General features: G+C 50.9%; 1 protein-coding gene across 26 annotated transcripts in view; it reads left to right on the forward strand.

The window, feature by feature from the left end:
* The window catches only part of Zmynd8 (zinc finger MYND-type containing 8), a 105,692-nt gene that overhangs the window by 57,855 nt on the left and 33,126 nt on the right, over positions 1-14,711 (forward strand). For all 26 annotated transcript variants that reach the window (XM_047535220.1, XM_047535241.1, XM_047535252.1 and 23 more), the window contains 2 exons: positions 1,869-2,350; positions 12,001-12,141. In XM_047535220.1, the coding sequence (XP_047391176.1) occupies positions 1,869-2,350; positions 12,001-12,141 (623 nt within the window). The remainder of the gene's footprint in view (positions 1-1,868; positions 2,351-12,000; positions 12,142-14,711) is intronic.

Consider the following 14,711-nt stretch of genomic DNA (forward strand, 5'->3'; position numbering starts at 1 on the left):
AAGCAAATCTAATTTCCCTTAAAATATTTTCTTGGCTTGCTTTGAGGGAAATAAACATTTTCCCAAGACCCCATTGAAGGCACCTGAGAACTCGGGAGAGAGTTGTGTACTTGAAGTCAGGTAAAAGTCTGGGGAGAACCAGGTTCACAAGATGTGGCTGCAGGCTCACGAGCCCCTGCTGACGCCTGGCCCCGGTTCAGGTCCACTCCTGGAGACCCTTCTCAGATCCGTCCTGTCCCGCCCCTTCCCTGCCCCTGGATGAAGACAGGCCTTTGCGTCCTCTTAGCCCTCCCTCCTTCATGAGGGGGACGAGTCTTTAGGCCTCAGCAGAAAGGAGACTGTCAGGACACAGGGGGTGCTGGTCATCTCTGGCCCTCAGAGAACAGCTTTGGTTTCTGTCATGGTTCAGTGTTGACAAAGCCGGGAGTTGCACTCAGCCACCCTGAGTGCCGAATTCTGCCCCCAGTGACAAGCCTGAATTCTGCTTCAAGTACAGGAATCCGGTGTTGCCTGTTGACGAGGCGGGAGGTGCAGTACTAGAAGCCTGGACTTTCTGCTTCTTTTTATGTGTATTTTATATTTGTTTTATTTAGTTCTGTGGTGCTGAGGACGGAACCCAGTGCCTCACACATGCGAGCCGAGCCCTCCACCACTGACCCCAGCCCAGCCCCGGGTCCTGCTCCTTCTCACGGCGTGGGAAGCCGGGTGCTGCTGGGTCCAGGTCGTGCTGTCTGTGCTCCGGACGGCAGGGAAGCCGGTGCCTCTTTCTCCTTTGGGGCAGGTGCAGGCGTCCCCTGCCCGGCACCCAGTTGGTTTATACCTGGCTTGAAACCCAAAAGGATTCCTTAGAGAAGCACGTTCCCACCAGTCAGCAGCTGCAGACCGTGTGGGCCTGGGTCATCAAGAGTGTTGCCAACCGTGTTCTGGATGTTCCCGTGCCAGCTCCGCCATCACCCACAGTGGCTGTGTGTCCCAGCCCCCTCCTGCAGCCCCTCAGCTCGCTGCTTCTGGAAAAGCAGCCCCCGTTGTATTTCTGCTCTCAGGGGTCTGTGCAGAGCGTGCTGGGATGTGGGCGTGGATGCGGGAAGATGGGACTGGCCGGGAGCCGGAGGTGGGTGGTTGCAGACCCAAAGGCTTAGAGGGCTGCTTGGCAGTGATTTTCCCTGCGAAGTATATCACATTCACAAACGCACACCTCCTTCTAGGAATGTGGGTTTCCAAAGTTGCCTTCTAGTCCCTTTTAGAAGAACAGTGAGGTGGGCTGGGGCTTGGTGGTGGAGCGCCCTCCTAGCACGTGTGAAGTCCTGGGTTTGATCCTTAGCTCTGCAGATAAATAAATAAATAAACAAACAAATAATTAAGTTAAAGGTACTATGTTCATCTACAACTAAAATACTTAAAAAAAAAAAAAAAGGGAAGAATAGCATTGAGAACAGAAAGCTGTTTTTGTCCGTGTGCAGTTGAGGGAGATCTGGGGAATACCCTTTTTGGAGGTGCATTGGAGTACGCAGTAACACTCTCTCTCTCTCTCTCTCTCTCTCTCTTTTTAAATTCTCTACCAGTTGAAAACCAGAGGGGATTTATTGTTTTTTTAATGGATTAAAATGACTGAGACTGTCGAGCCTTTTAATATCTTTGCTAAGTTTTGCTGTTCGTGTTCTGTCCTTGGGGCAGAACATGCCTGTTAAGTGGATCATTAATTAAACATTGAAACCAAGTCATTTATTTAAAAAGAGAATAAGTGTTTAAGAATCTTGGCAATCATGCTAGGCTAATTTGGTTTGTATTCAGGAAAGAAAGAGAAAGAAAAAACAGTCTTGCAAATTACTAAACTCGACTTGAACTCTTTTTCTCTTTTGCCCTCCCAGGGCCTGGGTTCCAATAAATAATTGCTACCTCATGTCTAAAGAAATTCCCTTTTCTGTGAAAAAGACTAAAAGCATCTTCAACAGCGCCATGCAAGAGATGGAGGTGTACGTGGAGAACATCCGCAGGAAGTTCGGGGTCTTTAATTACTCTCCATTCAGGACACCGTACACGCCCAACAGCCAGTACCAGATGCTGCTCGATCCCACCAACCCCAGCGCAGGCACCGCCAAGATAGACAAGCAGGAAAAGGTCAAGCTCAACTTCGACATGACGGCGTCGCCCAAGATCCTGATGAGCAAGCCCATGCTGAGCGGGGGCACAGGCCGCAGGATCTCCTTGTCGGACATGCCACGCTCCCCCATGAGCACCAACTCCTCCGTGCACACGGGCTCCGACGTGGAGCAGGACCCTGAGAAGAAGACCACCTCCAGCCACTTCAGTGCCAGTGAGGAGTCCATGGACTTCCTTGATAAGAGCACAGGTCAGCCCCGGGTGGGACAGGGGGCCGGAGGCTGCGGGGTGTGGAGGGCTTCTGCTGCTGCTCTTGGGCCTCAGCACCCGAACCTGTGGCAATCAGTGGGCGCTGCGGGGAGTTTTGCTTCCCTGGAGCGAGTTTGCTCTTTGGGGCCTAAAACTGAGACTCGTGTTTGTAAAAGGCTGATGGAGCATTTGTCCCTAGAGCTGGGTGGAGATGGACGGAAATCCTTTAGAGTTCACTTCTGACGTCATTGCCTCTTGGACGCATCACAGCAAACTCCCCTTAACCCTGTGCTGCCCCAGGGACTTTATTTTAATTAGTTTATTTTTCAGTACATTTGCATTCAGTACGCACATGTTACAGAGATAAGTCAGGTAAAAAGTCATCGCGGGGCTGGGGTTGTGGCTCAGTGGTAGAGCGCTTGCCTAGCACATGGGTTTGAGCCTCAGCACCACTTTAAAAAAAGTGAAATAAAGTTAAAAAGAAAAAGAAGCAGTCATTGCGGGTCTCCCTGGAGTTGTCCCACTCCTTCAGGGTCACCTGTCTCACGGTTGCATTACTTGTTAGGGACATTCTGACGTTCAGAGCAGAGCATATGATGCTGGTCTCCCGTCACCACTCACCAGCGATGTGGCTTGGGCAAGGTGCTTAAGGTCACTACGCCTCAGTTTCCCCTCTGTAACGTGAGGGTCTCAGCGGCGTTCCTCGGGGGTTCCTGTAAGGGTAAGATGAGTCAGGGGCAAGTGCTGGCTGCCGTTTCTCCGGGTGCTTCCTGAGCAGATGCCCTCGTGGGTCAGACCGATGCAAATGGGAATGCTGGCTGAGAGGGAGAAAAGTAATGGTGACTTAAAGATTTCTTCCTTCCCGGTCAAAATTCCGTCAGGTGTGAACATTTATGAATTTCGTTGCTGTCATGAGGAAGTAGTTTTGCTACTTTTCTTGAATTGTGGTCTTCGCATTGTGGGTTGTTCTGCCTTGAGACGTGGACACAGAGGACTTTCTGTGTAGCCAGCCGTTGAGAACAGTGGAGACGGGGACACCCAGGCCGTGTGGCCCATCTCGGGGACTTCACCCATGGCTGCCATGCACGAGTGTGGCCCATCTTGGGGGACTTCACCCATGGCTGCCATGCACGAGTGTGGCTGTGGGGCTTTCAGATCTTAAGATTCTTCCAGAGAAATGGAAAGTGTGGATTTTTGAGCGCGTCTCTGCTTACTCCATGCCAACTGAGACATCTGAGGATGTTCTGTAGAGTGAGAGGCACACGTGTGTGGTTGGTGCACAGCTTTGGACGGCGTGCCTGTTAGTTTTCATAGAGCATGTGCTTTGGACAAGGTGACATTTCAGCTTTGGCGGCCGCTGTGCCGGCCCCTGTCGCCTGAGCTGTCAGCGTGGTGCCTCTGTCACACCTGGTTCCATTTTTAGGTGTTGGATCTGCAACTCGGCTTTGTCCCCGGCTAAGTGAAATGTGAAAGCTCCTGTGTTTAAATTGCTTGTTCTCTTGATGACGTGACGTTGACTGATATTAACATAAGGGGCTATAGTGAAATAAAACCTGTTGGTGTGTAAAGCACCGCTAGTTCTCCGGGACCACATTTCAGGGAAATACAGTTTGCCCTATTAGGACGCGTCTAATATGGTCAGTTTAGCCTCTGTTCCTTTGGGAGCTGCGGAGGGGAGGGATAAATGGCATTAGACTTTGTGACATAACTCCTTGTCGTTTGGGGTTTTTAGGTGAGAACGTAGTAGATTCCCTGTAGACTTCGGGCAGTTGAGCCTAGGAAGCCTACAGGGAATCTACAAATTGCCCCTGTGTCTGTAAGGAGTCAAATAGTAAATATTTTAGGTTTTAAAGATGTTTTTTGCAGCTGTAGACAATAGGTGGCCGAGTTCTAATAAAACTTGGTTGGTGGACCCTGAAATGCGAATTTCGTGTCGGTCACCTGCTTTATCTGAACGGTTGATTCCTTCTTCCCTCCCAGACTCTTACAAATGTCAAATACTCCTAATTTGCAGGCCATGCAGGAACAGGTGGCAAGCCAGATTTAGCCCGGGTGCCCACTTTGCCAGCCGCCACCACAGGTGGCAGGTTAGGGGAACGTCTGGGCCCGCGTGTCCCTGTTTCTGGGGCGCTGAGGGCCCTGCAGAGCGCAGAGGCGGCACCGGGCTCCGTCCGCTGCAGCTTGCTGCCCTCTGCTGGCACCGTGGCCGCAGCATTTCTTGCAGGGAGCCGGGGAGAGCTATTCATGGCCCCCAAGCCAGGGCCGATGCAGAGAGGACAAAGCTGCTGCTGATCCCAAATCCCCCTTTAAAGAAAAGACACGTCCTGCCGTAGGCTAGGAAAACCTCGTAGGTAGTTGATAGCAGTGAAGAGTGTGCGGGCTGCCGCATGCAGACTCCAAGCAGCGCAATTACTCTATAACGTTTCTGAGAGAGTTGGAGATCTGCCTTTCGTTGGCAGGATTAGAGGCTCGGCCCTGGGCCAGAATTGATGCCTTCATTGTTCAGCTCTTTTGGGGTCGGCACCCCGGAGCCTGGCGCTTACCCCTCCGGGCTAATGGCCTTTGGTGTTGTAGCTCCACTGCGGGTTCCCGTTAGGGAGCAGGGGAAGCGTGTCTCTCCATTTTATTATGACAGCGATACTTTTTTGTTTAAAAGAATTGTTAATTACAAAAACTAAAGTCATTGATGATCCCACCTCCCATAGTCAGCCCTCCCATGTTAGTTCTGGGCCATTTTGGGGGTAGGTTTATATGTCACACTGTTAAACAGAAAACAGAAGATAGATCCCCAAGCACCGGGCTGGCCCGGCGGTGCGTGAGGTCAGATGCGGTGAGGAACGCAGCAGGACACAGCAGTCCTGACCTGCACACGTGCGCTGGACGCACACGGGTCGCACTTCCACACGGGGCTTAGTCTTCTGATCACAGGATGCATGCTAACATTTCTGTTCTTTTGCATTTTATTATAAAGGCACTGCTTATAGCTCACTAACGGGTCTTGGCCAGCACCTTTCAAAATGCTGAGCAAGTGGTACTGGGACCTTGTCCCAGACGCTAGTCCTGGCTAAGTGGGCTAGGCAGGCTTCGTACTGCCAGATTGGTGATATTTCGAGAGAGCCCTCAAATATTTTTTCAATTGCAGACAATCCCAGTTTTTATACAGTGGCCCAAATTTTCTAAAAAAAAAAAAAAATTCCTCTATCCTGAATCGATTATATTTGTGAACTGCTTTAGTTCACGGATCCCTTGTTGGCAATGTCTGGTGTAGACGGTGTAGGATTTTTTTGTTTTAATTTTGAGCCTCATCTTCATTATTGAGATGGGGTCTGGCTGAGTTTCCCAGGCTGGCCTTGAACTCCTGAATGCAAGGGAGGATCCTCCTGCCTCAGCCTCCCAAGTGGCTGTGACTACAGGTGCATGCCACCACACCTGGCCTCTTCACCCTCTGGGTCTGTTTCCATGTTAGTAAATAACCCTTCAGAACAGCATTTGACCAACACCTCTGAGCCCACCCTGGACCCACCCGGTGATGGTCCGCCGTGCAGCTCACCGCCTGTACGGGAAGCACCTGGGCTTGTGTGAGGGGCAGTCCCCTGAACATAGAGGTTGTTTTCAAGTTTATAAGTCAGGTACATTTAGCATGAATCATTAAGTCCTCCGCCCACACCCCGCCTGCCCGAGTGCGGGGTGCGTGGGAGAGAAGGAAGGGGCACATTTTTCTAATTTAATTCTAAGACTCCTATGTTTCATGTAGTCAGAATTGCACTTAGCAGCTCAGGCCAGGGCTTTGTAAATGTAGATAATAAATGATGTGTTTTAGCCCACACTCGTGAATTGTACATCAAAGTGCAAAATCTGATTAAATCATTTGTGACTTCAAAGGCAATTGGTTCTTCCTTTGGGCAAGATTTATGGCTTTCTAAAAGGATCAGCGTCCGTTTCAAAGTTTAATTGAAATGAACATTTCCAAATGTCCTTTTGCTTTCGCAAATGTCTAGAATGATTTAAAGAAGCGTTTCTCAGTCCAGGCACTCTTGACATTTGAGCTAGACAAGCCTGGGTTGTGAGGCCTGTCCTGTGTACTGCAGTCCTGCAGTGTCCCTGACCCCTTCCCATGAGATTCCAGGAGCACCCACATCACATAGTTGTAACAGGCAAAAATGCCTTTGGACATGCATTGCCTGGGGGCAAAGTTACCTCTCCAGTCCCTGTTAAGAACCTTGGATTTAATATATTTAATGTATCAATCTTTTAAACTTTAGCATTGTTGATATGATTGTTTGAAGTTCTTCAATATTTACATTGAATTTGTCTTTTTCCTGAGTATACAATATTCCTTATATATATTTAGACTTTTCAATTCCCAATGCTTTAGGCAATGTGGCCAGCCTCATGTCTTACAGGTTCCTGTAGATGGCCGCATATGAAGCCAGAATCAGGGTCTGTAAGAACATATCCGTTGAACCTCACTGGATTTGTAGGAATTATAGAATTCCTCTCCCTTCATTTTCTTTTTTTTCTGTTAAATATAATCTTGTACCTATTTTAAAGATTTTTTTTTCCTTTTGTATTTTAAAAAAGACAATATGGACTGTAATTCAAATTCTTCTAGTTGACACCTTTCTTAAAAGTTAGGAGTAATATATACATATGGTTATTAAAAAAAGCAATTATCAGAGCATTATAGAAAGAAGTAACTTCTTCAGTTTTTTTTTTTTTTTTTTTTTTTTTTTTGTGGTGCTGGGGATCGAACCCAGAGGCCTTGTGCTTATGGGGCAAGCACTCTACCGACTGAGCTATCTCCCCAGCCCAGAGTATTATAGAAAGAAGTGAAATAAAAGATAAAAGCCCTCTCCCTTTTTGGACAGTTCTGGGGATTGAACCCAGAGGTACTCTGCCACTGAGCTACATCCCCAGTCCTTTTTATTTTCTATTTTGAGACAGGATCTTGCTGAGTTGACCAGGTTAGCCTTGAACTTGGGCTCCTCCTGCCTCAGCTCCTGAGTTGCTGGGATCACAGGTGAGCGCCACCACGCCTGGTTAAGATAAATGCCTTTTTACCTCTACATTAAGACCTTCTAGTTTTTTCCCCAAAGTTTGGCACTATTAATGTTTTGTGCAATATGCTTCTAGATGAAAAGTAGGTTCAGCTCACGTGAAGGTGTGTGTGTGCCTTGAGGAGCTTCACACACGTGGGAGGCTCTCCACACCTGATTTTTCCCTTTCTGTTTTTGGGGTGGCCCGTCCTGGTCAGACGCTACAGGTCTGCCCCACTCTTGTGAGAATTGTCTGGCCATTTATCCCATGATGTGTTTCACTGCTTTCCAGTTGGTTGAACAAGCCGTCCCCCTTTCTTTTGTTTTTATAGAAACAGCTGTGGTGCATTTTACGAGCATCTCTGTGGAGGGAGCTCCCAGCATGGCCCCTTTGGCGTCTGTGAATTTTATACCCTTCAATTTTGGATCGTATCACCGTCACCCAAGCGTTCTCGTGAAAGGCGTTATGATCTGTATGTGTTTTTCTTTCCTCACCTACTCTCAACGCTAGGTGTTGTTTCTAGAAGCCATTTGACCAGCACATAAGAAGAACATGTAGATGAGTCTGTACGTTATAGTGTTGCTTTTCGTTTTGCTGAGCTTATTGATCCCGTGTGTTCGTTGACCGTTTATAGTTTTCCGTGAGTTGTTTGTTTATTCTTATTGCTGGTGTGTTTTGGTTTTGTTCTCCAGTGCTGGGGTTGAACCCAGGGCCTTGTGCATGCTAGGCAAGTGCTCTGAGATGTAGCTGCATCCTCAGCCCTTTATTTTTGGATCATTAATCACACCCAGTACATAGCTGCATACTATTTAATATTAAGATTGACTCCATTGGTACTTTTCTATGACAAAGGTCTTGGTTGTTATTATCATTTCTTTGGTGCTTGTCGTGACCACAGTAATGAGAGCAGAAACGGAGTCCTCCTTCTTCAGTGAATGTAGCAGGTGCCTGGCATGTCAGGCTGTGCCCTGGGTGCCCGGCAGCCCCTTGGAGCTGTTGCCTTGAATCTGACGTTCTCATGGCCACAGGGAGCTGTAAACAGATGTCTCCTTAGGTAGACCAGCAAGGGAGGGCTCCACGGAGGTGAAGAGGAGGTGATGCTTGAGACCTGGACCCCGAGGAGCAGCAGCCAGTGTGAGCTGCTGGGTGGGCAGGAGTGAAGGCGGAGGTGGGAAGTGGCCCGAGGCCCCCCCCCCCCGCAGCAGGAAGTGGGCGTGGCCAGAGAGCCCCGAGGAGGCGGAGGCGGGGCCGGAACGAAACATACGGTGTTTTTGGTGCCCCTGTGTAGCTCCCGCCTTGTTGCCTGAGGTCAGGTGCTCAGAATGTTTTGGGCCGGGGGTGCTCAGTGGTCGAGCACAAGGCCCTGAATTCCATCCCTGGCACCAAGAAGGAAAAAGTTTCAAGTTCTGGAGCATTTTGAGTTTTCAGACCAGGGCTGCCCGTCTTGCGTGTGCGTGCGTGCGTGTGTTTGCACTGCGTGTGCACCTGTGCTGTGTCCAGAAGGGGTAGTGGGGCCTCCCCCACCCCATGGAGACTGCAGGAGACAGATGGAGGTCAATGGAGAACACAGACCTGGTGAAGGCTGAGTTGCTGTTAGACCTGAGCTGGCAGCGGCTGGTCAGGGCATGAACTGATAGGAGGGGGCAGGTCAGGCACAGGATGGTGCGAACCGGGGAGGTGGGACAGGTGGCTTGGGAGGTGGGCACGGAGGTCTCTTTCTTAAGGGGATAGTGAGTTCTCCAGGAAGGGACCTGTGGGTTGCTGGACCCTGAGGCGTGTTCCTTTTCTGAGTCCATGAGGCTTTGCAGTCCCAGGGCCCTGGGGTGGGAGATGCCTCTCCCGTCCAGGTGGGCAGTGGAGCCGGCCCGTCCCCATGGGAACAGCATCTTGGGCTACCCTCATTCTTGCCATAGCCATGTGCTTGGACGTGTCTCTCATATCCTAATACTCAAAGTTGATTAACAAAGGAAACATGGCTAGAGTTGAAAGTTTCCAATTATTATTTTAATACACATGAATGTATATAATAGAGTTAAAAACAAAAGACAGTGACTTCAACCTGCATGTTGCTAAAACCCACGGCAGGATCTCAGGTGGGACTCTTCTGCTGGACTCCCTGCTGGCCCCTCTTCACTTGGACTTGACCCTGAAGCAGGGAGACGTGGACTCTGGATTGGGTTCTGTGTGCTCCAAGGCTTTGCTCCCTTCAGGATTAGGCCTCCTTGTCAGTTCTCTGCAGTCCCAAGCAATTCCTGACTTGCTAGTTTATAATCATTAGAAAAGCTCTGGTCTTTAATCCACCCGGGGAATATGTTATTTGGATCTTTTTAGCTACCACAAATCTCTTCTGTAAGGAGGTACGACATAAATGAATAAATTATTTAAAAATCCATAGTAAAGATTTTATTGGTCGTATTTCTTTAAAATGGCTTTATTCTTGTTTCTTGTTCAGTGGTAATGATAGTGGTAATGACAGTAACGGCCCCCAGTTGAAGGACTGTTTGTTACATGCCAGGGCCTGGACAAGTCTGCAGATCCTTACAGTAGAATGGATCTAATTTAATATTTTAAAAACTTAATTCTCAAAATAATTTCTCACGTGAACTGAGCACTTGCTAAGCACCAGTTGGCATGGATGGGCTAAACTAGGCCTCGCCCCTGGCCCCGTTTCTTGGGGAGAAAGGATTTTCACGTGACTTAACTCAATCTCAGCATTAGTGGCATTTGGGGCCAAAAAGTTCTTCTGCTTTTTCTTTCTCCTCCTTCTCCTCCTCCTCCTCCCCCTCCTCCTTTTCTCCTCCTTCTCCTCCTTCTCCTCCTTTTCTCCTCCTTCTCCTCCTTTTCTCCTCCTTCTCCTCCTTTTCTCCTCCTCCTCCTCCTCCTCCTCCTCCTCCTCCTCCTCTTCTTCTTCTTGTATATTAAGCAGGTTTTATGTAAAAGTAGTAATAATACAGACTTCTCCCGAGGGGGGAAAGGGGGCCATGGCTGATGTTCTAGAATCCCCAGAAGTGAGCCCGCCCTACATCTTTTATAGGCTGAGGTCTCTTTTTATCTCCAGTTTATCCTTTATCTCTCCTTCCTGCCTATGTGACCAGGCCTGGTTTTGCAGGTGCGATGTGTACAGTGAGGAGCGAATGGACAGGGGGAGAATCACCCTTGGTCGTGGGGCTGTCAAAGGACATGTAGCAGTGTCCTCTGTCTCTCCCTACTAGATGCCAGTAGCAGTGTCCTCTGTCTCTCCCTACTAGATGCCAGTAGCAGCTCCTCTCCCCTCGTCTTCTGACAACCAAAAGTGCCTGTGCACGTTGCCAGTCATGTCTGGTGAGGGTGGTGCCGGGTAGGGGGCACAGGGGCTTCTGGCTGGGAACCACGAGCTCAGTGATGAACCAAAGCCCTGGTGGTCAGTGAGGAAACAGGAAATAGGTACCTCACAGCACGTGAGGATCAAGTACTCGGCAGATGCCAGGTAAGGTCAGGTGATGGAGCAGACTGACAGATTGACAGATGACTGGACGCACCCCTCACAGTGGTGGTGGGAGGTGCAGCTTTTTTCCTCCTTCATATCAAGCCATCAGCTTCCCTTTTGCCGCTGCCAGGTTGGGAGCTGCAGGGACGCTTGCCCAAGGCCACACAGCAGCCAGCAGCTGGGCTGGGATTGGAACTGCAGTGTCTGCTTCCTGACCTCTGCTTAATCCAGGACCCCCTACTGTCTTTCCCACCAAAGATCTTAAAGATAGAGTGGCCTGGTGCTGGGGCTGAGCTGGGCTCCGTGTGCTGAGCTGGTGTGCAGGCAGCTTCGTTTGGCAAGCGAGGAAGCCGAGGCAAGCAGCCACCCCAGTGGATGGGTGCTTTCAAAGTCCCTGGGGAGTCTCGATCCCTGTCCCCTTTGCCATCAGTAGCTGTCTAGACCAGAGCACCTCAGAGTTGATGTTTCTTGCCTGTCTGAGGACAATGGGCCATTTGTCATTTGTCACGGCTTTCCCCAGCCAAGGGAGGAGCAGGTTGTAGGTAGTTTGAGGTCTGAAAGCCTCAGGCCTTGGGACTACTCTGTCCTCCTGTTGAAGTTCCAGACACACAGGAAGGGTTAGTGGCCACCATCTCCCTCCTCCATCTGGTGCTGAGTGTGGCTTCCTGCAGCCTGGGAACCTCTGGACCAGTAGCTGAGCCTTCCCCAGGGCCGACTCGGTCCCCAGCAGGTGCGGGCTGCGTGCGCGCCCCACCTCCCCGCCCCGCGGATGCCATACCGTTTCCAAGCCTGGCTCCTCAGCTCCACATCTGGACCTCCCGGGGGCTGGTTGAGCTCATCGATGTTTATTTTGAGATTTACACCCGTGGATGGGCCAAACCAATTTTGTTGGCAGCTTAGCCGATTTGTCTTAGAGCTTTGTGTTTAGTGGAGTGACGGGAGGCCGCCTTCCTCGTGGCTGTAACGGTTCAGTGTCGGCTGAAAGCCCTTTGCTGGAGGCGAAGGGCCAGCCCTCCCGCCCTCCCCTCCACGTGCCATGGTGCCCTGGCCAGAATGAAACAGGCTTCTCCAGTGTCCCCCACCCCGTGCCCACAAGTTCTCCTTGTTGGCTTCTAAGTCCGTCCTCTAACGATGACATGCCTTTTCAGCTTCACCAGCCTCCACGAAGACGGGACAAGCAGGGAGTCTGTCCGGCAGCCCGAAGCCCTTCTCCCCGCAAGCGTCTGCGCCCATCATGACGAAAACGGAGAAAACATCCACCACCGGAAGCATCCTGAACCTTAACCTGGGTCAGTTGGCACTTCTGCAAGAGTCTTTCCATGGCAGCTGTGACTTGGCGATTGTAATGTCCTTTTTTATGTGTGGTTCTTTTTTGCGGTGCTGGGGGTCGAACCCAGGGCCTTGTGCTGGCAAGGCAAGCACTCTACCAGCTGAGCTACCTCCCCAGCCCCATGTGTGGTTCTTGAACCTTAACTGCTTTCTCTGTGTAGAAAATTAAAGAGGTGGGGTGGGTGAGGGTGAGGTGAGCCACACCCCAGCCCTTTGTATTTTTTTTTTTTTTTTTTTTAAGGTATGATCTCACTAAGTTTCTGAGACTGGCCTCAAAATTGAAATCCTCCTGTCTCAGCCTCCTAGGTGCTGGGATCACAGGCATGTGCAACCACACCCACTTGGCAAAGCTGTTTTTGTCTTGAAGTGCCTTAGGACAATGTTTACAAGCTTGCTTCTCCCTGATCCTATAACCTAGTTCGCTGATATGTAAATACATACACGTGGCTGAAAGAAGTTTCTTGAATCAGTATTGCCTTCCTCTGCTCAGGGTACTCTGATACACTGTTCTCTTAATTCTCTTCTAATTTTTAAAATATTTTCTTCTTTCCTTGAATCATTATTTTTTTAACTCGTTGGGTTTCAGTTGGTTATTTTAAAAATACTTTGTTAGAAAAAAAATACTATGTTAGGCCAAAGTGTCACAGATTTGCACTAGTAATGCCAGACAACCAAGTAGGAAGATATTTTCTGAGCCATTCCATCGGAACTCCCGCTTTTTACTGAGTATCTCTTACATGCTGGGTGGTATGGTAGACAGGGGAGAGAGACAGGTTAGCAAGTCAGCTAGGACCTGGCTCTTTCAGAGCTTGGGGCCAGGGAGTTAATCAAGGTAGGCAGGCGGGAGGGTTCTTGGAGGTGAACTGCAGCCACAGGAGGGGAGGTAGGCAGCCTGGGGGCAGAGGTGGTGGTTCACCGGGTGGAGCAGGTAAGGAGGGGCTCTTGAAGGTGGGTGAGCTGAGGTTTGCAGGTCAAGAAGAACCAGCCATGTCAGTAACAGGAGGGAGAATATTCTAGAAAAAAAGATTTTGGAGGTCCTTAGGGTAGGGACTCCCTTGGTGTGTTGTAAGAGTAGCCGGGAGGCTGAGGTGGCTGCATCTCAGTGGGCAGGGAGCAGAAGGTGAGTAGACTGAGGCCTGGTAGACCCTGGGGTGGAGGGACGGGAGCCTACCTCGGGTTTAGAAGGACCACTCTCAGGGTGCTGTGCTTAGGATAGTCCTTTGTCAGTCCTTCTGGTCTCAGGTAAGTTCTATCTACCCCACGTGTGGCAATGTCTGGGACACTTGGTTGTGCCGGGGGTGCACCGGCATCCAGTGAGAGAGGCCAGGATGCTGCTGAGCCTCCCGTGATGCCCGGGTCTGCCTCACAGCGTGGAATTCCTGGACCGCGCCTGTAACTGGGCTTCCTGATTGTGAATGGCAGAAGGATGAGCCAAGAGTCCCCGTAGAGTCTGTTAAATGCGTGTTAGCGCCCGCGGTGGAGAGGTCAGTGGGCACTCGGAGGCGGGACGCAGGGTCTTCTGAGCCCAGGTCTGCGGGAGGCGAGTTCCGGCAATCTAGGTTGACAGGCAGGGAGACCCCAGATCTGGAGAGCAGCTCAGGTGCCCAGGATCAGCGCCACAGGCAGCCGGCTGGAGCCCAGCCCTCTGTCCTTGGGCCCCTGTCTCCTGCGTCCTGCGTCACCTGTTCCCGCAGTCCGGGTGGACCTGGGCAACCAGGGTAGAACTTGGGGACTCTGAGTCAGAGTGACTGGTTGGTTCCTCCCTGGAACGAATGGGAGCCCACTCGCTGCCTTGGGAACATTCCCTGTTCCCAGAATTGTGGTCTCCTCTCCCACGGCCGCCTCCCTCCTCCACTCCCTGAACAGAGGCCGTGCGGAGGCCCGCTTGCGTGACATTTCCTCCCTGCCAGTCGTGTGCACCAGGAATAGCTCCTTCCCTAAGTGGGGTGGGCATCCTCGTGACACTGTGGGTCTTTCAGCGTGGCTTGACGCACTGTGGGAGTGCAGGATCCTTCTGTGGCGTGTCCTGGTGGGCGGGCATGGCCGTGGGCCCTGGCGCAGGCTGAGGCTCCTGCCTGGCCTCCCTGGAAGCAGTGTGAACACGGGTGGGGTTTCAGTTCCCTGATGGGCGTTGGACGTGCTGGGGGCAGTGGAGGTAATGGCAGTGGAGAGGTGAGGGGTTCCCCAGGCATTGCCTGGGACTGAGAGCATGCTTTGTGGGCTTGGTCATGTCTGTCCATGTGACAATTCCACCAGGCAGGAAGGACACAGTGTGCCAGGGACGGACGAGACAGTCTAACGAGACAGAATTTCATTAAAACCACACCGGGAAAGGCAAGTCATGGTGATGGCTGCAGACCAGCACTGCCAGGCGGGCCCGCTGCCCAGCAGGGAGTGCTTGGGGACAAGGACTTGCCAGGGGTGTTCGTGTGCACCTGTGCCTCTGTTAAGACAGAACTGGGTCCCCCCCAAAGTGAATATTGCTCTCCGTAGATTAAAATGACTTTTATAAAAACAAGCTCCACAGCCT

This window comes from Sciurus carolinensis, chromosome 2 (genome assembly GCF_902686445.1).
Source record: "Sciurus carolinensis chromosome 2, mSciCar1.2, whole genome shotgun sequence".
NCBI classification, from domain to species: Eukaryota; Metazoa; Chordata; class Mammalia; order Rodentia; family Sciuridae; genus Sciurus; species Sciurus carolinensis.